The following is a 24,536-nucleotide window of genomic DNA, read 5'->3' as shown; positions in this document are numbered from 1 at the left end:
ATATTGAAGAGATATCACTGAAAAGTCTGAAACTTATTAGGTGGCTATCATAACCAATAAAATGCTGACTCGAACCCATATATGAGATCAGAAAAGAAAATAAATAAAATGCACATTTAGACATGGCACAGTTAGGGCAAAACTTCCTGTCAGAGAAAAGACTCCAAAGTTTCTGTTTTTGGTGTTTAATATAAAGACAAGAATGTTTTTATCAATCTCGTGGAATTGAGTTACCTAAAGCTATCTTCAACCCATTTGACAAAATAGCACACACACGTCAGTGTGCTCCACACAGAAAAAGGCAGAATAGTTAAAACAAAACTAAATAACAAGTAGAGGAGGGAAACAATTCAGTAGAGTGGATTGGAGCCATAACTATTTCTCAAAAGATAAAACAGCTCTCAAAAGGGTCTCGTTCTGTATTTAAAAGCATAGCCAGTTTATTAAGTTTAAAAGTAGAAGGTGAACTAAGACACTGTTACTAAATTATAGGAAAAGTATAAAGGATATTCACTACAATAGATGTCGGTGTGTGAATTATGAACCATAGCGGTCACTACAGAAGACAATGAAAAGGCACAATGGTGAAGAATACTTGATCAATTTTACATTCAATCAAACATAGCGCTGATACATATTCGTGAAACGCGTTTAAAATGGAGCCGAGTATTGCAGCCATCAGCACTCTGCTTGCAGACCTCCAAGTTCATGAACTGATCGCAGAGAGCTCCGGCTGCCGGACTGTGAAATCCACCACCGTGGGAGGCTGTGCCACCCACAGGCTGCTCCCATGGGACCTAAGGCACACCCATTCCTGGGGACAAGGGGTTCTTCTGACTGAACCTTCAGCTGGTGGACTCCCCGATGATTTCCCAAGCCTCCTTGACGATGTGGTCATCTAAAATGCTTCCACCCACCTTCCCTCTCTCCTTTCTCCCTCCAGGTCAGACTTGCATTGTACTCGAGGACTCTCCCAGCCTTCTCCAGCTCCCTCCCTATATTCTCTCCCAGGCATTTCCCTAATAAACAGTTGCAATGTTGATCTGGACTTGGCATCTGGTCCTCTGCTAACTCAGAGAGAGTGACAAAATAATGCGTGTGTGATGAGAGCTGCACAGAATCGGAGTGTCAGCTACCTCAGCAAGTGCAGGGAACAGGCATGCTAGAACCTTAACGCTTCAGATGCGGCAGGAGAAGGAAGTGAGCATTAGACTTCCCAACATAGTGGCTTCCCAAGGTGGGTAGATCCCAGGGGCAGATGTCATTTCGTTTTTGGCAGAATTCAGCTCTTTGAGAAGATCTCAAATACGACCTCAAGTGCAGGAAGCATTAGCACTGGGTGGTAACCAGGGGTGCCTTGCTGTGGCTGGCTCATCCATTCATCAGTGCCAAGGGCTCAGGGAGGAGAATCCAGCTTCTCAGGCAAGGACGATGGTGTGGAGCTGGAGCTGGGATCCAGCCCTGGCAGAGGTTACTCCCGGAAATGGACGCAGGAGTTCTATGGCGTCTGTCAGTGGAGAGGTCACTGTTAGAAAGCGATGGGCCGGGAGGCTCACTCAGCCACCACAAATAACCCTTAAGGAGCAACAGCGCTCACCACAGACCACTTGTGCTCACAGAACTAAGACCCACAGTGTCCTTGTTGTCCATCAGGATTATGTCAACAGGCCTGGCGATTCTCAGGGAAGGGGGAAGCAGGGACTCATCAACTCCATACAAGAAATGGCAGACTTGGGCCGTCCAATTATTTAGGCAATTTTAACACACTATTGTGAAATTAGATGAGCAAACTTCCTAATAGCAGGTACCCTTCCCCACACCTTCTCTAGCCACAGTAGAGTGGAAGGAGAAATGAATAATAAAAATATTTTAAAATTCCTTCATTTGGGGGATATTAAATATATATTTTTATAAGTAAAAATTGGCTTAGGGAAGAAATTAAGAACTTAATAAAAATATTTTTTCAAGTAATAATAAACACAGCTCAGTGTATCAGAGTATTGGGGTGTGACCAAACAGCATTTAGGAGAAAATGTACTCACTTAAATGCCCGTAGTAAAAAATTTAACAAAGAGATATTAATGAAAAATTATTACACTGTAAAAGTCTAGAATAGGACAAAGTACTAATCTAAAGCAAAATATAAAAGCATGAGTTAATAACATGGAAAATAAGTGGTATAAATTATATAAAATTAAGAGCTGGTTATTTGAAGAAAAGAAGGAAATTGATAAATCTTGGATAAACATAGTTAAAAAGACATATAACAGTAGTATATAAACATGTCTGTATGGACACCCGTACATCTCCCATTGTATCTCCTGGATAGCTGTGATTTCTACCAACTAAAAATATCAACATGCACACACATACACACACGAAAATGCCTAACATTCCCCTCATTAATCTGCTTTGCTGGCCTCTTCTCTTTCTAGCCATCAAATGTGGGAGGGACCTGACCTCTAAGATTCATCCCTAGGTGATCTCCCAAGTCCCTTGCCTTTAAAGATAACCTATCAATACTTACGTTCACACTCCCAATTTGTTATCTCTATTCTTGACCTTTCCCTTGAGCTCTAGATGTTTCTAATTTCCTGCTCAGCATCTCTACTTCCCTGTCTAGGAAGCATCCTTCAAACACCTGGGTAGAGCGCTCAACGTGTGCCCACTCCCAGCTTACTCCTCAGTTTTCTTCCCCTTAGGAAAGGCTACCACAGTCCCCACAGTTCGTCTAGATCTTCAGGTATCAAACCTAGACGTGGGCTTGCTACCTGTCTCTCTCGCCCCTCATCTCACATGCAATGTGTCAGCTAGTCCTATAGGCACTGCCTTTGAATATATCTCTGTTTCCGCTGCTTCTTGCCTCCTCCATGGCTACCTTCATCTTCTCTTGCCTGGATTTCACCATGATTACCACAGAGGCCTAACCAGCTTTCCTGCTTCTATTTAACACCCCCCCCCCCCCCCGCCCAGGAGACTGGGTGACCCCTCAGACACTGTCCAGTGACTTCCCACCCCAGAAAAGGAGAAGTTCCAAGTCTTCGGTCACATCACATGGCTAACCCCTTTCCTCCTGCCCAACGCCAGATCGCTTTATCGAAAGCAGTGCTTCATCACCTCCGCCCTCCAACTCTCTCTCCTCCCTTTTCCTGCTTAGTCGTCCTGCTTTCCTCACAGCAGAGGTCACTACCTAAGATCACAGTAGTCATTTGTGTGCGTGTTTATGGTCTGCCTACCCCTCCCTCGGGCTGCCAGAACACTGCCCATGTTCTGGCCCTGTCCCACCCCTATTCACCCCTACTCCCCCAAAATACCTTGGCAAGAAGGTGGAGTGGAGGCCTGGAAAAGGTCACAAATTGTCTGAGGCCATGGGAGGCCCCCATATGTCATGGTCATAGGCAGGAACAATGGGCACAGTCATTTCAACACAGGCTGGGGATTTGAGTTATCACACAGCTGAAAAGCTGTAACCTCAGCAGAGAACCGCTGTGCCAATGAATCCCTGCTAGAAAGACAGATAAGTCCCGGAAGTGCTACCTGCCATCCCTAAATGCGTGAATGGGGGTTGAAGTTCACATTACTTGGAGGGTTTTTCTAGTTCTGGGTTGGAGCTAGCATGGATTCTTTACTTCTCGAAGTGAGTTTCAAAGTATAAACAAAGCGTGTTAGCTCTCATCCACCTCTAGTCACAGGGGAGAAGCTGAAATCGAAGAAAGGACTCAAGACTCTCTGTATGGAAGTATAGGGAATGAAGCGGGGCAGGGGGGTGGGTCATCTCGACAGGCTGTGAGCCCACAAGGAAACTGGCTGTGCTCCTGATTCCTGAATGCAGGAACGGGACTTTTAAGTGAGTTTCAGTAAGGTTGGGGGTAGTAGCCTGGACAGGGTGCATGTCATGTAGCTCCAGACATCCACCGCCAGCCAGCCCCTGGATAATTTCCTTGTTGGAGAGCCACGGCGTGTGGTTCTGACCCTCATCAGGGGTGTTAGGCATTCCAGGCTCAAGCAACCCAGCAGTCTTTTAAATATAGCTAGTGCAATCCATTAGCCACACTCTTACATTTCAAACATAGCATTGGCACCCAAACTCCAACTGTGGTACTAAATTCAAGTTGCATCCGCCAGTTCTATATTTACAGACCACAGGCTTTAGAAAACGTAGAGGACAATCTGGAACGCCAAGTAAGAAAATTCCACTTTCAATACCAGATTTGCTTCGGAGACTCCAGCTCCCCAAAGAGAATTGTCCTGGAGACTTCTGTACCACGGCAGCCACACAAGGTCTAGAGCAGGGAGAGAGGCAAAAACACATGTTCTTGTGCCATGTGATAAATCTGGAACTCTTATTTTGTTTGCTTGAGAAGTGAGGACAACCTGGGACAGGCTTATGAGAATCTAGGGTCAAATGGATGTCTCACCTTTATGTTCTCTTTGGAGAAATGTTTCTCCAGGGCTGCTGTACAGTTGCTAATTAGATTCTTTGTTTTTCTTTTTTTTAATGTTGATTTTGAGAGGTTTTCTTAAATATATATATATTTTTAGGTAGTAGTTCTTCGTTGGCTCTGCGGTTTGCAAACATTGTTTTCCCAGTGTGTAGAATGCCTTTTCATCCTCTTAACGTGGCTTGTTGCACAGCAAAAACTATTCACGTTGATGAAGTCCAATTTATTAATTCTTTCTTTGTGCTTTTGGTCTGCAGGCCTGAGATCCAAATGCACCAGTGCCCCAGGGCAGGCGGAGACAGATGTCCCAGCTCAAGCAGACAGCAAATTCGCCCTCCGCCTCTTCACTCTATTCAGGCGGGCGGCAGATTGGATGGCGCCCTCCAACATAAGAGGTATAATGTTATATTCACTGAGACATAATATTGTGTGAGTTTAAGGTACACAGTGTGATTATGTGATGCACGTATATAAAAGCAAAACGATAACCACAGTAAGGTTAGTTACCCCATTACCTCATGTAACTAGTGTTGTTTTTCTCTAGTGAGAATATTTAAGATTTACCCCTTTAGCAACATTCAAATACGTGACACAGTATTGCTAACTGTGGTCACAATGCTGTGTATGAGAGCCTGCAGATGTATTCACCTTGTCACTGGAAGTCTGTGGCCTCTGACCAACATTTCCTTACTTCTCCCTCCCCCCGGCCCCAGCCCCTGGCAACTGCTGTGTTACTCTCTGTTTCTGTGCGTTCACATATATGGGATACAATACAATATTTGTATTTTTCTGTGTGGCTTATTTCACTTAGCATAATACATTCATTTTTATGGATACATATGAGTATACATACACATATATTATTTTATATATATATATATATCACATTTGCTTTATTATCTGTTCATCCATTGTTTCCACATCTTTCTATCTACTGTGAGTAATGACAATGAGCATAGAGGTGCCGATACCCCTTCAAAACCCTGATTTCATGTCCTTTGGATATACACCCAGAAGTGGGATTGCTGTATCACATGGTAGTTCTATTTTTAATTTTTTAAGGACCATCATACTGTGTCCCATAGTGGCTGTACCCATTCACATCCCCACTAACGGTGCGGGAGGGTCCCCCTTTCCCCACAGCCTCACCTGCATTCATCCTTCGTCTTTCGGATAGTAGCCCTTCTAACACAGAGGGGGTGATACTGCGTTGTGCTTTTGATTTGCCTTCCCCTGAGGATTAGTGACGCAGGGCCTTTTTTCATGTGCCTGTTGCCCTCTTGTATGTTTCTGGAATGTCTGTGCAGCTCCTCTGCCCATTTTTTAATCAGATTATTTGTTCTATTTATTTAGTTACTAATGTATTGATCTTTGGTGTCCAGTTGTATGAGTTTTCATGTAAATTTTGGATATTAACCCCTTTTCTGATGTATTATTTATAAATATTCTCTCCCATTTGATAGATTTTCTTTTCACTTTGTCGATTGTTTCTCTTGCTAGGCAGAAGCATTTTGGTTTGACATAGTCCCCCTTGTTTATTTTTGCACAGTTGCCTGTGTTTTTGGTAAAACACCCAAGAAATTATTGCCAGTACCAATGTCAGGAAGCGTTTCTCCTCTATTTTCTTCCGGGAGTTTCACAGTTTCAGGTCTTGCATTTTCTAAAGTCTGTTTTGAGTACACTTGGTGTAGGATAAAGGTTCAGTTGTGCTCTTTCGTACGTGGATATTGAGTGTTCCAGCACCATTTGTGGAAGAGACTATTCTTTCCACATTGCGTATTCCTGGCTCCCTGGTCTATGATCAGTTGACTCTGTCTGTGCGTGTTTATTTCGGGGCTCTCTATTCTGTTCTGTTGATCTCTATAGCTGTCTCTATGCCAGTACCATACTGGTTTTTTACAGACTTAATTTTTTTAGAGCAGTTTTAGGTTCACAGAAAAATTAAGGTGACAGTACAAAGATTTCTCATTTACTCCCTACGCTACACATGCATATGTAGCCTCCTGCATTGTCAGCGTCCCCTACCAGGGTGCTACACCTGTCACAATAATGAGCCTGCAATGACACATCAACATCACCCAAAGTCGTAGCTACATTAGGATTCACTCTTGCTATGCATTCTATGGGCTTCCACAGTGTATAATGGCATGTATCTGTTATTATAACATCATGCAGTATAGTTTCACTGTCCTCAAATTCCTCTGTGCTCTGCTTATAGGGGGAGTAATCCCTATACTCCCTCCCCCATAATGAGAGAGAGATTCGTTTTTCTACTTATTTATGCATTTATCGGTTTATTCTTGTATGTGCCCTGACTCGGCATTGAAGCCACAACCTTGACATACTAGGACGACGCTCTAACCAACTGAGCTACCCAGCCAGGGCTCAGGTTGGCGTCTTTTACTTGGTAACATTCACTTAAGTGTCTCTATGTCTTTTCATGGCTTGATAACTCAGTTCTTATGGCACTGGAGAATATTCCATTGTCTGGATGTGCATCGCCAGTTTGTCCATTCTCCTACTAAAGAACATCTTGGTTGCTTCCATGTTTTGGCGTGAATAAAGCCGTTATAAACATCTGTGTGCAGGTTTTTGTGTGGACATGTTTTTAACTCCTTTGGGTAAATGCCAAGGAGTTTGATGTTTAGTTCTGTTAGTGACCACCAAACTGTCTTCCAAGGTGGCTGCACCACTGTGCAGGGTGTTTCCCCTTCTCTCTCTGTGCTCAAAGGGCACCTCCAGAGGCAGCCGTATCTCCCTGATGGCTACAGCTCCCACTGGGCGGCTTTCTCCTGTGGTCTCAGCTTGCTGTGCATGTCCAGGATGATTCCACCTTCTGCTGGGTGGCCCCAGCTCCAGTAAAGGCCTCCTCCTCTTTGTTCCTGTAGGCTTAAGGGCTGTAATTGTTTTCTAATATTGATGATGTGGGGGTTGTCTCATTGTCCCCCCACCCATATGGCTTCTCAATTCTATCATCTGTGTACCCAGTTACAGGTATTAAATGTCCTCTGCTGGAAATACTTAGAGTGATTTCCGTTTTCCTGGGAGGACTCTAACTGTTAAAGACTCATAAAAATACTGCCAAGTTGAACAGTTTGAACAATGATAGACAGGTCTCTGGGTGAACCGGCAAGCATTAGAGGAACAACATAGCAGTATGAGAGCTCCTTCCTGTTTTCACATCATGCCGGTTCTTAACTGCAGGTTTGCCTCATGGCACAACCTACAGAAATTCATTCCCATCCTAGTCCACGTCACTGGCAACCCTGAGAGCTGTACAGTTCACAGCATGGTGATCTGTATCTAACAGCCCTGGGTGGGTGGATATTAACCTCATTTGTCTTGGGTAATGATATCTGCTCATTAGTAAGACTAGAGTCAACTCTGAGAGAGAGAAAAAGCAACCATAGCCTAAAGAAAACAGTAATTTTCTCTCAGAAAAAGTCCCTAGAGACGCAGTTCAGGGCTGGTAGGGCCACTCAGCTCCGTTAAGTCCACAGCCACTCACACACACTGGATTCCTTCCAGCTCCCCAGTCTGCCATCCCTTGAGGGAAAACCTCATCTTTATCATCCATGAGGCATATGCCTTCCAGGAAACAGACTGGAGGAAGGGACAGAATAAATGGAGAGGGAAAAGAATGGGAAAATATCTCCTGGGAAAGTTTCCAAATAGCTACTGCATGACACTTCCCACATCTCGTAGGCTGGAACTGTCAGGAGTTGGGCCCAGGGGCTTAGGGTGTTCCTTGTGTGGTCTATGGTTATCTTTAAAAAGCCGATACTTGTACTCTGGCCTTAAACTTATAGAAACTTCTAAGGCCCCCATAAAAGAAAGAGAGATCAAGTCAGACACCTAGAATCATAGGCTTTGAGTACTAGATTTTACGGATGTGAAAAATCACACACCTAGTTTACGAAAAACGAAAAACGTAGGATTGAAAGCCAGGGTTTCTGATTGCTAGCTCAGTGATCTCTTTATGACCTGTTGCCTCACGGGGAAGGCTTCCTTCGTCCTGCGGCATATTCAACCGACATGCTAATTCTTTACACTTCTCCTCAAATGATAAGAGTGTATTTTTCTATCCCTCGAACCTGGGCCGGCCTTGGGACTTGTATTGACCAACAGAATATGCAGAACTGATATTATACACATTTCCAACCTAGGTCTCCAAGCCTTGCATCTCCCACTCTTGCTCTTTTGAAATGCAGTTGCCGAGGGAATGAGCCTGCATTGGCTTTGGCATGCACTCCCTGGAGGAGGTCTCAGGCACTCTGGCCAGGAGTCCCAGCCAACCACCAAAAGGTGAGACCATTCTGGACTGGGTGGTCCTGAGCTGGCCTGCCATGTGAAACCAAACACATCGATGAGCACAGCTGACACTCCCGGTGCACTTCATTTGCTAAACTGTGGAATGAAGAGCCCCCAAATTATTTTTTTAAAGCCCCCAATTTTGAGGTTGTTTATTATGGAGCAATAAATCATGGGCACACTTCCAAACAAGGCAGTCATATTTCCCATGTGTGTGTGTGTGTGTGCGCGTGTTAAAGCTTCACAGAGGAAGGCCACAACACTTGCCCCATTGTTTGGTATTCTATTGCTCTAAATGGGAAAATCGTTGTTCATTAATCCTTTATACAACCCAGAAGACCTACTGAACATTCCTGAGGACCATCCAGTGCTAAATGTCTCATGACGTCTGTGTTAATAAGGCAGATTGAATTGAAATAATGCATGAGTATGATTCTCTCATTTTCTACTTGATGAAACAAGGAAGTTCCTTGTCCTTGGTCACGGAGTGAATGTGACTGTGGGATAATCGAGCGAGATTCAGCCAGGTGCAAGCAGAACTGTCTTCAGTCTTTCCAACCACTACTCCTGCAAAACCAGTTCCCTCAGCTTGTTTACCACCTCTGAGTGAGGTCTTGGGCACGTCCTGGGGCTTTCTCCACGTACTTTAGATAAGAAGCACTCCCCCAGTGGTTTTTAGGTAATAGAAAGGGCAGTCTACCACCAAGACTCTGGGACATGGTCTCTTTCAAAATGTCTTTTGAAGGCTGCAGTAGGAAATGGAGGTCGTGGTCAGAATCTCCTCTCTTTCTCTACCTATCTCTTTTCTAACTGACAGCTTCAGTTTTGATTCCTTCCAGATGGATGCTTGAGAAGAGGGAGAAGTAAGGATGGAAAAAGTTTTACTTTTAATCTGGTGTTGAAGCCCTCTGGATGAGACTGAAGTCCAACGTTGTCTCTTTCATATGGAATACTCTTGTGGGCTCTTCAGAGTCATTCTCACTGGGAACTTCTGACCAAAAGTCCTCCAAATTGAATTATCCTTCCTTTGGCATACCGTTCTTAGTTTTGCCTTAATTTTTTCTCCCAAGGGTGTTTGTCTAGCCTCTTCTTTCTGGGCAGCCTCTCTTCCGGCAGGAAGCCCTGCAGCACGTGCATTCCAAGTCAGCTCATGGCCAGCTCGCTCTGTGGGATCCACAGAGCGTGGAAAGTACGCGGATGGGGCGTGTGCGTAGATGCGCGTCTTGTGCCTGCTGCTGTGTCCCATTCTCCAACATCTTAGCAAATCCAGTCTTTACAGTAATCCTAAGAGTTATTATCTCCCCCATTTTACACATGAGAGGACACGAAAGAACAATACACTTGTCCAAAGTTAAAAAGTCACTAATGATCAGAGCTGGGAAGTCTTCGCTATTGAGCCTCTCGGTGGTGAAAATTCTGTTTTTGGAAGTCTCTTCCTAGCCAGAACCTTCTTTGATCTGAGCTCTTTTAACTGTCCCTCACTGCTTGACCACTGGTCCATGACTGCCTGGGGCTGTTATTCTCCAAACTCTCTGACAGACATCCAATTTCCCCCTTTGAAGATAGTGGCCTTTGTTGTCTGTCTATGTAATCAGCTACCATCTGCAGTGGTTACGTATCAAAATCAAGGTTGGGACGTTCATCTACTATCTACTATCGTGGCACTCTCAGGTGTGTACATCCGCTGGCAATTCACTTTGAAGATCACTTGATTTCAGTGACAGCAGCTAAGAAGCAACCTCCCCATAAACCCCAGGATAAGCCTTTTAAAAAAATCTTTATTGTATTTTTTTTCCATTACCATTTAGTCCCCTTATACAGCCCCTTCCCCCAGCAATCCCCACACTGTTGTCTATATCCATGAGTCCTCTTTCTTTTTCGCTCAATCCCTCCACCCCCTAACCTCCGCCAGCCCCCCAGCTGTCACACTGCACTCTATCTATGAGTCTGTCCCCATTTTCCTCGTTAGGTCAGTTTGTTCATTTGATTCCACAGATGAGTGAAATCATGTGGCATTTGTCTTTCTCTGACTGGCGTATTTCATTTAGCACAATGTTCTCTAGGTCCATCCATACTGTCACAAAGGGTAAATTTTTTTTTATGGCCAAATAGTATTCCATTGTGTAACTCTCCCATAGTTGTTTTATTGGATAAAAGAGGATAAACCTTGATGTCCCAGGCAGTGCTGGGAGGTTTGAAAAGAGGAGGAAGAAACAGATCACTGGTACAGGTTTGGGGACATTCTAATTACTTTTTCAAAGGAAGCTATATTAAGAGTTGGGGATCACCTTTGGACAAAGGAATTTACAGTTTTTGAAAAAAATTTAACTAACAAGTAAAAGGACTACTTTTAGTATTTTTATTAACATATACACTTCTTTTATAGATATAGGAAGAGAACAAGAATATGCAATTGCTGCTTAATTAAATTAGTAAGCCCATCAAACGTTATTCAATAATAGTGGGGTTGGTACTTGAATATGGCAGAAACTTGAAGGTAATACCCAAAGACTGAAATTCGAATGTGTACATGTTGACGCATCTCAACAGGAGAATCTTGTCCGTTAGTTTTCTGGGCATGTTTCCATGCTACCAATCTTCCCAGTTTCAGAAGGGCACAGAGAAATGTGCTGAACACAGGGAACTCCAGTCCACACAGGTATCAATTCAATGTATGCATCCTCAAAAAAGAATTTGTATACGGCCTCGCTAAGCCTGCTGTCTTAGTCAACTACTGCCATAATAATGCTTCGTAACAAATTGCTCAAAACCCAATGGTTACAAAAGTAGGCATTCTCCTGTCCAAAGGTCCGTGTGTTGACTGCTGTCCAATTGATGTAGGCTGTGTTCCACTGTGCTCCAGGTTGCATGTGGATGGGCTTGAATCTAGGATGTAGGTTTCTGCAAGTCTGCTGCACGTGTTTGTTCAGGGACTCCGGCAGGGAAGGAGCAGGGGCTAAGCAAGCCATGATTTCCCATAAAGGATCACCTGGGTACAAAAGTCAAGCCAAATCATGTAAGCAATTCGAAGACTCAGTTTCCATTTGCATCATGGTTAGTAATGCTCCATTGGTCAAAGTAAGTCACATGGCCAAGCCCAACCTCAGTGTCACCAGGAGAAGCGTTTTGTTCCTAGTGGGACGGGAGGAGTAGTGAATAGTTGCTAGATAAGAAATCCAAACCATCACACCCACTTTATTGAAAACCTCACACCCTCTCCAGCGAGGGTAAGGGGCTTGGTTCACCAGTGTGGCAGTAGCAATATTGGTGCCTTATATGAGACCAGCAGAAATCTACATAGAAAGGAAATGCCAGGAACCCAATAGGCCAGTCTTCTATGTGAGGAATGCCTACAAATACTCATATCACATGAACGGTGGCCCTTGTCACGTGTGCCCTGGAGCATCGCACGGCATCTCAGGCCACGTGGCAATGTGGCGTTTTCTTATCTGTGAGCTTCAAACCAGCATTTCCACTCATGTAAATGGTCACAATGCCACCCTACTTTTGCGGGAAAAAAATTTCCAAAACTAATGATTTTAACATTGACCATGACCAGTTAATTTCTTTCCGGTTATGCTTCTGACTATTGCCTCTGTCCCCTCTTTTAGGCCTAACACTTATCCATCAGAGTTTGTGCCTGAGCTTGCTTGCACAGATTTAGGCTTATATATAGTCTAAGGATTTTGCCTTAAATTCACATCGTGGATCTTCAACTCCTGGCAGACTCATGTAAGGCCCTATAATCCAGCTCCACACCCACAGACATTTATTTTCGATCTCCGACACTAGCTGGCTAATACCCCCAGGTGAGCCTTACATGGGAATTACAGGATAGACATCATTTGAGTACCATCAATAGAAAAACTCAAAAATCAAGGCTGAGTTTAGATACTAAGTCATCAGCAAGATGTCTTGAGTTCAAGAACTAGGTATGCAATGAAGCTATTGGCTTGGCAAGAACTTTCAACTCAGCAAGAAGATATCCAATACGAGAGTCTGGGGAAGTCTGCATAGATAGCTATTAGCAGTATCTTGTCTCCATGGAGACCAAAGATTCATACCTTTGCCTGGCCTGATGCCCTCATTCCTAAGTTAGAGCATCTGCTACGCATAACACTTACTGGTTACTGATTGATTATGTTGCACACACCAGGACAAGGAGCTATTACTTTTAGTTCTTCCCATCCTCCCTTCCCCCCACAATTCAATTCTTTAATTTCCTTACCTTTATTTAAACACACACACACACACACACAGCACCTTACCTAGAAAATATTGCATCCTTGGTTGTAACTTTCTGCCTCCTTTATTTTCAAATGTTGACCTTACCATTTTGGTCTTCTGTCCCTCTCCCCTTCCCAGCAGCAAGGCAATCCGAGGTGGTCCCTTCTCAACAGGCCACACCTTCCCTGCGCTCCAACCCTTTGCGTGGCTCGGTTCTACCATTCTCCATCTGATAGATTCGGTGAATATACTCTGTATTTCACAGATAAAGATCATGTGATCTAGTGCAGAGCAGGAGTTTTAGATCTAGACAGCCTGGGGTTGATTTCAATCTGGGCTCTACCAGTTACTAGTCATGTAATCTTGGGAAGGTCTCCTACTCAATCTGTACCTCCAATTTCCTCATCCATAAAACAAAATAACCAAGCCTCCTTTGACAGATTAGTGTAGGACTAATGTACGTTTTGCATATCATAGGCCAACAACCAATGATAGCTATCATCATGTGCATGTGTTTCAGAGTTTCTAACAGCAATACAATATATCAGATCATCTCCGCAGTAAAGGATGAGAAATGATGAACCTGTTTTTCCACTCGTGGTTTGTCTCACATCTCAGTGGAATATAAGAAGAAGCTAAGAAGTTGCTAAGACATTGGAGAATGGGGACTTTTTAAAGAGAGTTTGGGGTTAGTAGGGTTTTCCTTTCCTTCGCTGTGAATAATGTTTACCACTCACTTTCAGACAAATAAGGATGTTCCAGAGACTAATTTGGGGAACTTGACATATCAGGAAGTAGCACATGACTTATGTCTGAACATTAGAAAGACAAGAGACTCTGGCAAAGGGCACAGAGCAGGGCAAGAGATGCCTCCCAAGGGCAAGGTCGATTGCTTGGTGAGTGAAGACTTCCCGCTGTGCCTCCCCTGAGAAGCTGAGATAAAGGAGGAGAGGCCAGGGTGTCTCTGGCCTGATAACAGGCTCCACCCAGAGGCCAATGGTGTGTATATGGGGTTGGGGGGGTGGTGAGTTGTAGAAGTGCCCCTTCTCCAGGACCAACAAACTGGGGTGGGAGGAGGAGGGAGGCCATTTCCTGGATCCCAGTCTTCACAGTCAGCGCTCAGCACAGAACCAGGAAGGATTTGGGCAACCAGAGAAAAGGATAGACAGACGGACAGACAGACATAAGGCAAGTCCTCTGGAGAAAACCATTTCTTTTTGGAGTCAGAGGCCTTGGCTGAGGAGTGGGGGTGGCTGCTGTGTGAGAAGGCCCTGTCCCCACTGGAGGGGTGGCATGTGAGAGGCTTGGAGAGTAGAAGGGAGAAAGGACAGGAGGTGATAGGGCCTAGTGGTGCGTCTAGGGCACAGGCTGATTCTGCAGTCCATGTGAGAAGCTGCCCTGGAGGAAAATGTGTGGGGGTGGAGTGGGTGGGTGAAAGTGTCAAATGAGCTGATCTAACCTTGTTTAATGTACCCCCCCCTTCCTGAACCAGCGTCTCTCTCCTGCTCACTCACCTCCAGAGGGTGGGGACAAGTGCGGAGGGAACCACGGGGACCCAGCTGGGAGAGTAGAATGGGGACTCTCTGGAGCCAGGAGGTAAGTGATGTCCTTGACCTGTGCTGGGTAAATCTGTGACACCCTTCCAGCTCTAACATCCCACCCCTCACAGCCTACTTGAGGTTACACAGGACAGGCAGCATCCCTTGTCTGAGCATCTCCCAGGGTCTGTACAGGGCTGTGTTTAGGGAGAACGAGGAGAATGATCTCTGAACAAGGGGGCCCTGGCACTAACTTCTTTATTCTCTCCCCTTTCTCCTCTCCTCTTCCCTTTCCCTGACCCTGCCCTCCCAATCCCTTCCCACTTGTGTTTCTCACTCCCTGGCTCCCTGCATGCACAGAGACCCCCAGAAGAGGAGCAGCCCACTGAAGGGAGCAGACGGTGGACCCCAGCCAGGAGGCTGCTAACAGCTGTCCTGCTTTTAGGCCTGCTTCTCGGTTCTTCTGTGCTTTTGTTCTACATCTTCTGGAGCTGTGGGCCTAGTAAGCAGGATCCTGGAACCCTAAACCCATCAGCCCTCCCTCAGTCATGGTCCCCATCCGTCCATCACCTGAGGCTCCATGCATCCCAACTTAATCCATCACTCATCTTGACCCTCCCGTCCACCCCCTCCCAAGTCCTTTCCCCCTGACTCACACCCCCAGAAACCAGCAAGATCATTTCCTTCTCACCAGGGTCTCTCCTTGGTCCTCACCCAGCATTCCTTTGCCCAGCCCCTTGGGGGAGCCCTCGCCTCTCTCTTCTTTCCCAGCTCTGAGCTTTCCCTCACAGGCCCCTGTGAGATGCCCGCATGCTTGCATCTCCGGGACTATTACCTGGCCTTTGGGAACACCAGTGCGCCTCCCTGCACCGACTTCTTCAGTTTCGCCTGTGCAGAGGCCAAAGGAGCCAGTAATTCTTTTCCAGCCCTTGCTGAGGAGAACAAGAGCCGACTTCGGAGGATACTGGGTAAGTAAGGAGTCGGGCAGAGACTCTCTGTGCAAATGGGTGACTCTGAGCCTAGAGCCATCACACCTCCCACACCTGTGTGATTGTGGGACAGCTGGTCTGCACCACCCCCAGCCAGCTCCCAGGTTTGTGGCTCTCTCTCAGTACCTTTTGCCTCAGGCACCTCCTCTCATCTGTCTCTCTGGTCCCTCACTGGTCTTGGCTTAATCCCCATAACCCTCTTTCCTTTCCTGCTTGTTCCTGACCACACTGCTCTCTCCACATTCTCCCGGTTACCAAGCTCCATCTTCTCTGTTATGTCCCTTACACTTTCCATTCCTGTCCTGTGCATGGTACCTTCCCCACCAGCATCTCCCCAGAGCTTTTACACTTGAATTCCTCTCTCCATCACTCTCAACCTCTAGCCTTCAAACTCTTCTTGATCTTGAGGAAGTGGGATAATGGGGAGGGACAATGGGAGATAAAGGTAAGGAAGTGGCAGAGTTGGGTGACCAGTGACACAGCGGACTTTCTATAGCTGTGTTAAGGGAATGCATCTGCTTGAAGAGCAGAGCCAAGTTAAAAACCCTGGGAGTAAAGAAGAATCCTGTAGATAGTGATGGTGGAGAAAAGACCTGAGAGGAAAACAATGAGGGAGGAACTGAGGCCCCCTGGGGGGTTGGAAATGGGTCCCAGGAAGCTGGTGGGTGGTGGTGAGGACTTGGGAATATGAAATGTTTAGGAGTGGCATGCATTGCCAGTACAAAGGAACCTGGACAGTGTGTTGGCAGCACCAACTGAAATTTGGGAGAAATAAATGCCTCCCTCTCCCCTCCTTGGGATGCAGAAAGAGTAGAAGTAGGCTCACCCTTGGTGGGGGCCATGCTTTGAAATAAGGCACAGAGAGGAAAAGAAACAATAGGCTTAGGACAAATTCTGCCGCCCACCATGGAATGAAGAGCTATCAGGGGGGCCGAGGGCGAGGTGCTGGATGTTAGAGGGTCATGATCCCAATGGGCATGCATTTGGGTTGTTGTCACGTGTTTGTTTATTTAGGGGGGGAATCAAAGAGTGAGGAGTCTGGACTAGGAGAGCCTGTCCAGTTTCTTCTCTTTGCCAAACCTTTCCTTCTGCATGTTTCTCCCTTCAGTCCCTCTGAGTTCTCTAATTCTTCTGTTCATCTCCATCCTGCCTTCTGGTTCTACCCTTTCTCCTTTACCCACATCCCACTTATTCCTCTCTCTTCCTTTTCTTCCGTGTCTTTTCCTCCTTATTTTATTCCTCACCCTCCCTTTATTTTCTTCATTGTCTTCTCTGCACTCTTTTCCCTGCTTTGACCCCTCCAACTAGGTGGTCCAGTCCAGATTGGACAGTCCTCCGTATCCCCAAATGTCCTCACCTCTCCATTCCTCCACTCCTTTCCCTTTCCCCTCGAGTTTCCTTTCCTCCCTATAAGTTCCCTGCCTCACACCTTCTCTGCTTGGCTCTATGGGGGCCTCACTCCTGTAATTGCCCGTGTTTCTTTTCTAGAGGCCCCCCAGTCCTGGCCCCCAGGGTCTGGGGAGGAGAAAGCTTTCCAGTTCTACCACTCCTGCCTGGACACAGATGCCATTGATGCTGCAGGGTCTGGTCCCCTCAGACAGGTGATTGAGGAGGTGAGACGTGGGGCATGACTTCTCTGGATGCATGTTACATAGGACCAATGTATGCTTAGGGCTGCCATTTTATTTTCTAGAGGGCGGGTGTCTTTCCTAGGGATCCCCAAGATGTAGGAAGGAGATGGAAATGGCAATGCCCTGTGGAAGTATTAGGACCTTGGGTGAGGCTGGAGAAAGAAGGAGAGAGGTGGAGTTCTGGAGCAATCAGAGTAGAAGTAGAAGTCGGGAAGTAGCACCTATCTGAGGAATGGGAGACAGGTGTGAGAGAGGAGGCCGGTATGCTGAAGCCTTTTCTCTCTTCTTCCCAGCTTGGAGGTTGGCCAGTCTCTAGTAACTGGACTTCCTTAGATTTCAACCGAACTCTGAGACTTCTGATGAGTCAGTACGATCACTTCCCATTCTTCAGAGCTTATCTGGGGCCTCATCCCACCCCTCCACACACGCCAATAATCCAGGTGAGAGATGTCCTGGTAAAAACATGGGGAGACCTGGGACTGCCTGGAATTCTAGTCTATCATCTCTCAGGGGAAGGCTGGGAAGACAGGATAAATGTGCAATGTAGGGAAAAGACCTATCTTTAGGGCAAATTATTTATGTGAGAGTCAGGGGCACTAGGCAATATTAGGGGAAGGAGTTGCAAGGCTGGTCCTGGGAAGACAGAAGTGGTTTTGGTCTTCCTTGCTTATCAGATTACCCCAGAGCTTCTTAACTAGTTTCCTATGTCCCATATTACCCTTTTCTTATTTACTCTATTCTCTTCTGAGGGACTTTCTCAATGGAGAGCTAATTATGCTATTATTGCTGTGTAAACGTCTTCATGCCTTCACTGACTCACCAGGTCATCAGGACCTAGTTCTTCATTGTTTTAGCGAAACCTTGCAAGTCTCTTTTACAGTCTGCTTCCTACAGACTTCTCTAGCTTTATCTTCTGCCACATCTCTGCTGCCCCTTAAACTCCAAGGCATGCTCACTCACAGCCCCTCTGTCCTTCGAACACACGACTCCCTTTGCCTGCAACACTACTCCCCAGTCTCCTACACTCAGCCTGGAAAACTTACAGATTTTTCAAATTTTGGCTTACATTGTTATCTCTTCTAAGAATTCTTCACTGATACCCTGGCTAGACTTAGGGAACCCCACTCTCCCCCCTTACCCAAGCTCTCAGCATTTAACACTGTATTGAAGACCATAAGCCTCTTAAAAACAAGGCTACTCCTTATTCACCTTTGTTTCTCAGCACAAGGCCAGGCAGCTAGAGGCCCAGACCAGGTGTTTGTTGAGCAAATCAATAAATAAAAACACTGGGGGCGTTGGTATTGTGGTAGGCAGTGTAATGCTATGCATTTGACTCCATTCTCAAAAATGTCAGATTTGTGAGAGGATAAATATACAAGAAGTATGGGGTGTCCTAGACTTCATTTCTGAAGGGGGTGCCCAGCACTTTAATGGCCTTTGGGGATCAGTTAAGATCTGAAATGGCTAAGGAAAGGCTCAGAGAGGGGAGAATGGGAGCTGAGCCCTGAGGCAGGGTTGGTTTACACAGGTAAAGGTGAAGCTAAAGGGCAAGCAAAGGGCAGAGGGGGGAAGTCCTGAGCTGAGGGAAGACCCTGGGATGGTCTGATTCCTCTGTGGGTTCAGTGAGGAGGCAGGTCTGGTGAACAGGGGTTATGAGGGATATGCAGTTGGACATAAAAGGAAGCCTGAAGATACGAGGTTGGACTAATTATTCCATACCTAAGGAGCCAGACTGAGATGATAACTGTTGACAATAGGAAAAAAAAAGAAGAGCTTTCAAATACAATGGTTGGACACTGAGTTTCAGTAGAGTCAGCAGTTTGGGAGGTCAACCTGGAGGTGCTGAGGAATTGAACAATTTTGAGGTTATGAACTAAGATGCTCACAGTAGAAATGGAAAGGAAAGGCCAGGATGGCCCAAAGGTTTAGGTGGCTTTATCCTTGTGGTCATGGTCCAGAGGAATTGGTGACAGATTGAATATACATAAAGGAGGCAGAGAAATCGGAAAATGACCCTCCCCTGACCCCAGTTTTGATTCGGTGTGAATAGGAAGAGGGTGGTTACTATCAACTTGAGGCTGGGTGACCTCTGGGGAGAAGAATGGGCAGGGAGAATGGACTACAGAGGGCACAGCCCAATGAGGGGGTAGGGGCAGAGAAGGGTGAGAACAGGCAGTGAGGTGGGAGTCAGACCAGCATGGACAGGAGAGGAGCCAGTTTCTAGAGGAACGGCTCATCTCAGATCCTAAAGCTTCTGAACTCAGAGAATAAGGAATGAGGAGGCAGCACTGGAATCCTCCTAGAGATAATATCAGCAATGGTTATGGAAATGGTCACGGGCCCTGCACAGGTTCTGAGGAAGGTGAGGAAGCTGAAGCAGGGGTACAGATGACGTAGTTCTTTAGTTTGGACATAACATGTGACAAAGGAGTCAGGTGAAAGTTTTTTCAAAGTAGGGACACACACAGAGCTCAGGCTGGTGGGGGTGGATATTGAAGTGGGAAAAGGAAGAGGAAAAGTGTGGGAGAAAGAATCTTCAGATTAGAGTTGAGGACATGCCAGTGCCAGAGCTGAGTTGAGGCCAGGCACGTGAGCAAGCCACTGGGCTGCAAGGTTTAGGAGGGTACCCAGAGCTCAGTAGTCAAGATAAACCGTATTTTAAGGAATAGGTTTTAAAAATCAAGGTCAGTGCAAAAATCCATGATGAACAAAATATCACATTTCTGTTCATCGTGGATTATTTGAAAAAAGGTAACTTTTTTCAAAGTGGATTAAAACTCTGTCGTAGACTTCTTTGAAAACATCTACAATTTTTCAAAAAAGCAGATCAAAAGTACACTGAGGGTTTTGGGAAAAACAACAACCACCACCCACGGTGACCAAAGCCTTGCTGTTTTATTCAGCATGGATTTTTAGCATTCATTATGATTTTTAAAAATATCAGTTAAGATATTAGTGATTTTGATAGTCAGTTTTTAGTACCTCTTCAATGTTGCACCTGGAGGGGCATCTTACCCCTGCACTCAGACCTGGCCCTCGCACAGAAGTGGTTCCCTTCAGGACATGGACTATTAGGCTTCTCTTGCTGAGCACCCCCAAAACTGGTTGAAATGCCCACCTTCTCTCCACAGTTCCTTGTCTGGACTCTTTCCTTCCATGCCCCTTGCCCCCGGCCCCTTCCTTTCTTTGGACTCTCCTTCCTTCTTTGCACTCTCTTCATTCCATTTCCTGAGGCCATCTTGCATGGCACAGACCCCGTGTCCCCAAATCTGTCCTCTCCTTCCTCCACACTACCCACTTCTCTCCAGTCTCTCTTGTGTCCAGATAGACCAGCCAGAGTTTGACGTTCCCCTCAAGCAAAAGCAGGAACAGAAGATCTATGCCCAGGTAAGATGGAGTGGCGGACAAAGGGCTTGACCACTGATGCTAGGAGAAAGGCGGGGCTGCTGGTGGCCATGACTGAGGTTACCCCTCCCCTAGATCGTGCGGGAGTACCTGACTTACCTGAACCAGCTGGGGACCTTGCTGGGAGGAGACCCGGGCCAGGTGCAACAGCATGCGTCCTTGTCCATCTCCACTACCTCACAGCTGTTCCAGTTTCTGAGGCCCCTGGAACAGCAGCAGGCACAGGAAAAGCTCTTCCAGATTGTCACTATAGACCAGCTGCAGGTGACTTGAACTGGGGACTGGAGGAGCATGGGCGTGAAGGTCTCCCTCCCCCAAACTTTCTTCACCTCCTTGTCTTCTTCCTCCTCATTCCCTCAATTCCTTTCCATCCCTAATCACCCCCTCCCTGCTTCCTCTCAAACCTGGGAGGTAGGGAAATCCTTCTCCTTTCCCCCCTCCTTCTTCCTGTTCCCCTCAGCCTTTGTGTCCTTCTTCTAAGGAAATGGCCCCTGCCATTGACTGGTTGTCCTGCCTGCAAGCGACATTCGCACAGATGTTCCTGAGCCCCTCCCAGACCATCGTGGTCCATGACCTGGATTATTTGAAAAACATGTCACAACTGTTGGAAGAACAGCTGTCAAGCCACAGGTTGGTGCCAGGTGGGATCAGGAAGGTACAGAGGTCTTAGGGATACAGAAGACTTTGGAGAATGCAGGCTGAGGAGGGCCTCCCAAAAAAACAGGAGAGACTTGGACACATGGGCCACAGAAGGGGGTGGGTGGACAGCCCAAGAGGGAGTGGAGGAAGGCTGGGAGGCTTGGGGTTCGTGGGGAAGGGAAAACATGCATGAAATGAAGGATACAGGGGTCTGGAAAGACAGAGGATTTGCTGAGAGTAGAACCCAGCCCGTGAAGAGCCTCTGAGCTCTAGAAGATGCTGGAAGGCCAGTTATGGGGACAGCCAGGCCAGGTATGTCTTGTCAGCCACTGATGGGTGTAGGTGGCAGGAGGAGGCAACGAGATGAGCAGATGGAGGAAGTGAAGGCTGGGCTGCTCTGGGTGGGGGGGTGGGGAGAAGCTGAGGGAGAGTCCATTTCCCAGCTGTAGTGAGAGGATCCTGGAGACCTTGTGGGAAAGGTCAGGAAGTCAAGGAAGGTGGGCACAGGAGGGGGAGGCTCTGCATGGAGCTCTCCGTCATCCCTGATACCAGTATGGCCACCACCTGAAGGGGCTTCTGTCCAGGGGCTTGGGCCCTTCTTCATAGTAACCCAGTGGCAGCAACATCTAGACATGCTTTTTGAAGGAAGCAGACACGCGTTCATGTGGGCGTGAGCAGGTTAATGTAAGGGCACAAATCCAGCCTGCTAATCCAATTGCCAGCCAGGCGGAGAAAGCTCCCCGACCTCAGCTTTGTTGTGCTTGGAAGACACATCTCAAGATGAGCTGAGGTTTCCTGGTTGTGGAAGTAGATGAAGCAGTTTCGTGAACTTGAAGCCCAACCTTTGTCTAGTTCAGATCCTTTTCTCCCTGGGATTTGAGAAGTCTGACTCTTCACCTAATTTTTTTTTTTTTTTTATCAGTCTCATCCCACTCCAAGAAAAGCTCTCCTTCACTTTTCACAGTCAAACAGTTGTTAAGTACAGAGGAGCAGGGGCTTCTCCCCAGAGTCCAGGGGGCTTAGGCAAGGGGAGGCTTTGCTCTAGGGATCCCCAGAGTGCTGGAGTGCAAGTGTGGGTCTCTTTCTCCTCCACAGTGACTTCCTGCAGAGCCACATGATCTTCGGGCTGGTGGGGACCCTTTCCCCAGTGCTGAACAGTACATTCCGGGAGGCACGCAGTTTGCTGAACCAGAAACTGCGGGAGCTGACGGGACAGCCACCTGTGGTGAGGAGAGGAGGGGAGGAACTGTCCCGGACTCGGGGCTAAAGGAGCACCTGTCCCGCCTGTTGTTGTAAGGGTGCATTTTGGCCTGTTGCTTTCAGGTAGTGGGCACGAGGGTAGGTGCCTCTCAATGTCTGGGCTTTCCATGGAAGCAGACGGGTTGGGCATGCCACGCTTACCTTGAGAACTGAGGTACCAGGCACCAGACCTTTTAGGCACACACCTGGCTATGTCTCTGGCCCTTTGTTGAGTATGGAAGTTCAAATGCAGAACTCTAAAATCATCGAGAGGCACTTTCCCTTTGTCATGACCCTTACGCTATTCGCCTCGCTCTCCTGAGCTCTGTGATTTGAGGACGGGATGAGAGACACACGTAGCAAGCAGTGGCTTTTCCTCTGTCTGGGTGATTCCAGTGTTTGGTGCTCAAATTCTTCACAAGAGTACATCTCTGACATCCAGTGGCCTCTGATGGGCCTCACTGTGGGGTTCGAGGTGCAGATCTCAGTACGCTGAGGAGGGGGCTGTGGCACAAGTGCACTCCACTAACCAAAGTCTACTGTGTTAGATAAGACTAGAGACACTCCTCCACAGAGAATGGTGAAGTCCTGGGTTAGACACATCCGAACGCAAGCAGAGGCATCGAGTGCGTTCGAGACACCCCAAGCTCAGTGAAGGTCTCAGTTTAGTCTTGAAAATCAATGGGGGGGGGGGTTGTTTTGTTTTGTTTTTTAGTAATTTATGAACCATTTTTCTGCCTTGGAGAAGCTCACTGCTTTGGCAACCTGAAACATCTGTGGAATTCTGAGAAGGGCTATGTGTGCACAGGGACTGGAGTTTACATATTGCTCATTGAGAATTTATCACGTGGTGGACATTTTTCTAAGCCCTTTAGATAGATGAGCTGGTTCAGTCCTCACAACTTTCGCATGAGGTAGGCACACCATTTTGTCCCTGTTTTATAGACAGGGATGTCAAGGTACACAAGTTACGGAACCTGGTCAAGGTAGAATACCTAGTAAGTTGGAAGAGCTAGGATTCGAACTCTGACAGTCTGGCTCCAGAGCCTGTGTGCTTAATCACTGTGCTAAAAAGAAAAGTGAAAAAGCAATCCTCCTTAGGACTCTCACTCATGTGGGCAAGGCCCCAAGAAGATTCCTTCTGCTCAGACTTTCTCTTGACTCGGATGAAGAAGAGCAGAGTCCTCACTCCTCTTAGTTGGGGTATTGGGGTTGCTATAAAATCGCTGGCAACGAACAGCATCCTGTAAATCCCAGGACTGCGGCCTGATGGCATGTTTTGACTGAGAGGAAAGAGTACCAATGCCGAAACTGACACTGGAACTTAGAAGACTTACAAATTGCTAAAGCCGCTATCCTTTACACACACACACACACACACACATATACACACACGATGCATTAGTTAGGATATATCATTGTTCTTGGGCCTGAAGGCTGAATGAAGCTCTACCAACAAGCATGTGTGTGACTTTGGGGGAGGTACGTCACCTCTCTGAAACAACAGTACCAAATATGATGCATAGTGATAATAGCTGATACACATTGTGTGGCTACTCTCTTCATTGCATGCAACTTTTAGCATAAATGATTTTATTTAAGCCCCACCCCTCCCAGAAACACTCTGAGGACCTCAGAGAGAACGAGTAACTTTTCCAAGACCACACAGCTCAGAAATGAAGGAACAGACACTGGAGCAACCTGTCTGGCGCACGAGGCCATGTCGTTGACCGCGTACTGCGCAGGATTAAGAAATAAGTGGGTGGTACAGAAAACGGGTCGGCAAGTTCTGTAAAGGTCAAGATAGTAACATTTTGAGCTTTGTGGTCCACACGGTCTGTGTTGCAACCACTCAACTCTGTCCTCGTGACACAAAAGCAGGCGTACAACAAATAAATGGGAGGGCATAGCTACATTCCAAGGAAACTCTGGTTTAGACAACTGACACTCTTGAAATTCCCAAGAGGGAGGGGTCTGGGTGGGTTTGACCGACCTGTAGGATCTCTGCACAAGAGGATGGATGGAAACACGGTCTAGAGAGTTGAAGTTTTCTGGCAAAGAAAGGGCTATCATTTCCCTGGGCCAAGGCAGGGGACTGGCTGGCTAAAACATGGT

At 46.7% G+C, this 24,536-nt stretch overlaps 1 protein-coding gene across 7 annotated transcripts in view; it reads left to right on the top strand.

The window, feature by feature from the left end:
• The window catches only part of KEL (Kell metallo-endopeptidase (Kell blood group)), a 171,567-nt gene that overhangs the window by 139,137 nt on the left and 7,894 nt on the right, over positions 1-24,536 (top strand). The window contains exons 4-14 of one of the 7 annotated variants that reach the window (XM_053925930.2): positions 4,700-4,837; positions 13,501-13,668; positions 14,473-14,576; positions 14,879-15,020; positions 15,310-15,486; positions 16,996-17,120; positions 17,432-17,578; positions 20,463-20,525; positions 20,619-20,807; positions 21,025-21,173; positions 22,278-22,407. In XM_053925930.2, coding sequence (XP_053781905.1) covers positions 14,553-14,576; positions 14,879-15,020; positions 15,310-15,486; positions 16,996-17,120; positions 17,432-17,578; positions 20,463-20,525; positions 20,619-20,807; positions 21,025-21,173; positions 22,278-22,407 — 1,146 coding nt within the window. In that variant the 5' untranslated portion in view covers positions 4,700-4,837; positions 13,501-13,668; positions 14,473-14,552. Of the gene's footprint in view, positions 1-4,699; positions 4,838-13,500; positions 13,669-13,690; positions 13,980-14,004; positions 14,169-14,472; positions 14,577-14,878; positions 15,021-15,309; positions 15,487-16,995; positions 17,121-17,431; positions 17,579-20,462; positions 20,526-20,618; positions 20,808-21,024; positions 21,174-22,277; positions 22,408-24,536 lie in introns of those variants that run through there. The other 6 variants (XM_053925933.2, XM_045182080.3, XM_053925931.2 and 3 more) reach the window with 6 other exon arrangements.

Source organism: Desmodus rotundus, chromosome 6 (assembly GCF_022682495.2).
Source record: "Desmodus rotundus isolate HL8 chromosome 6, HLdesRot8A.1, whole genome shotgun sequence".
In the NCBI taxonomy this organism is placed as follows: Eukaryota; Metazoa; Chordata; class Mammalia; order Chiroptera; family Phyllostomidae; genus Desmodus; species Desmodus rotundus.
The sequence above is the reverse complement of the archived record's forward strand: the minus strand, read 5'-3'. Positions and strand labels throughout refer to the sequence as shown.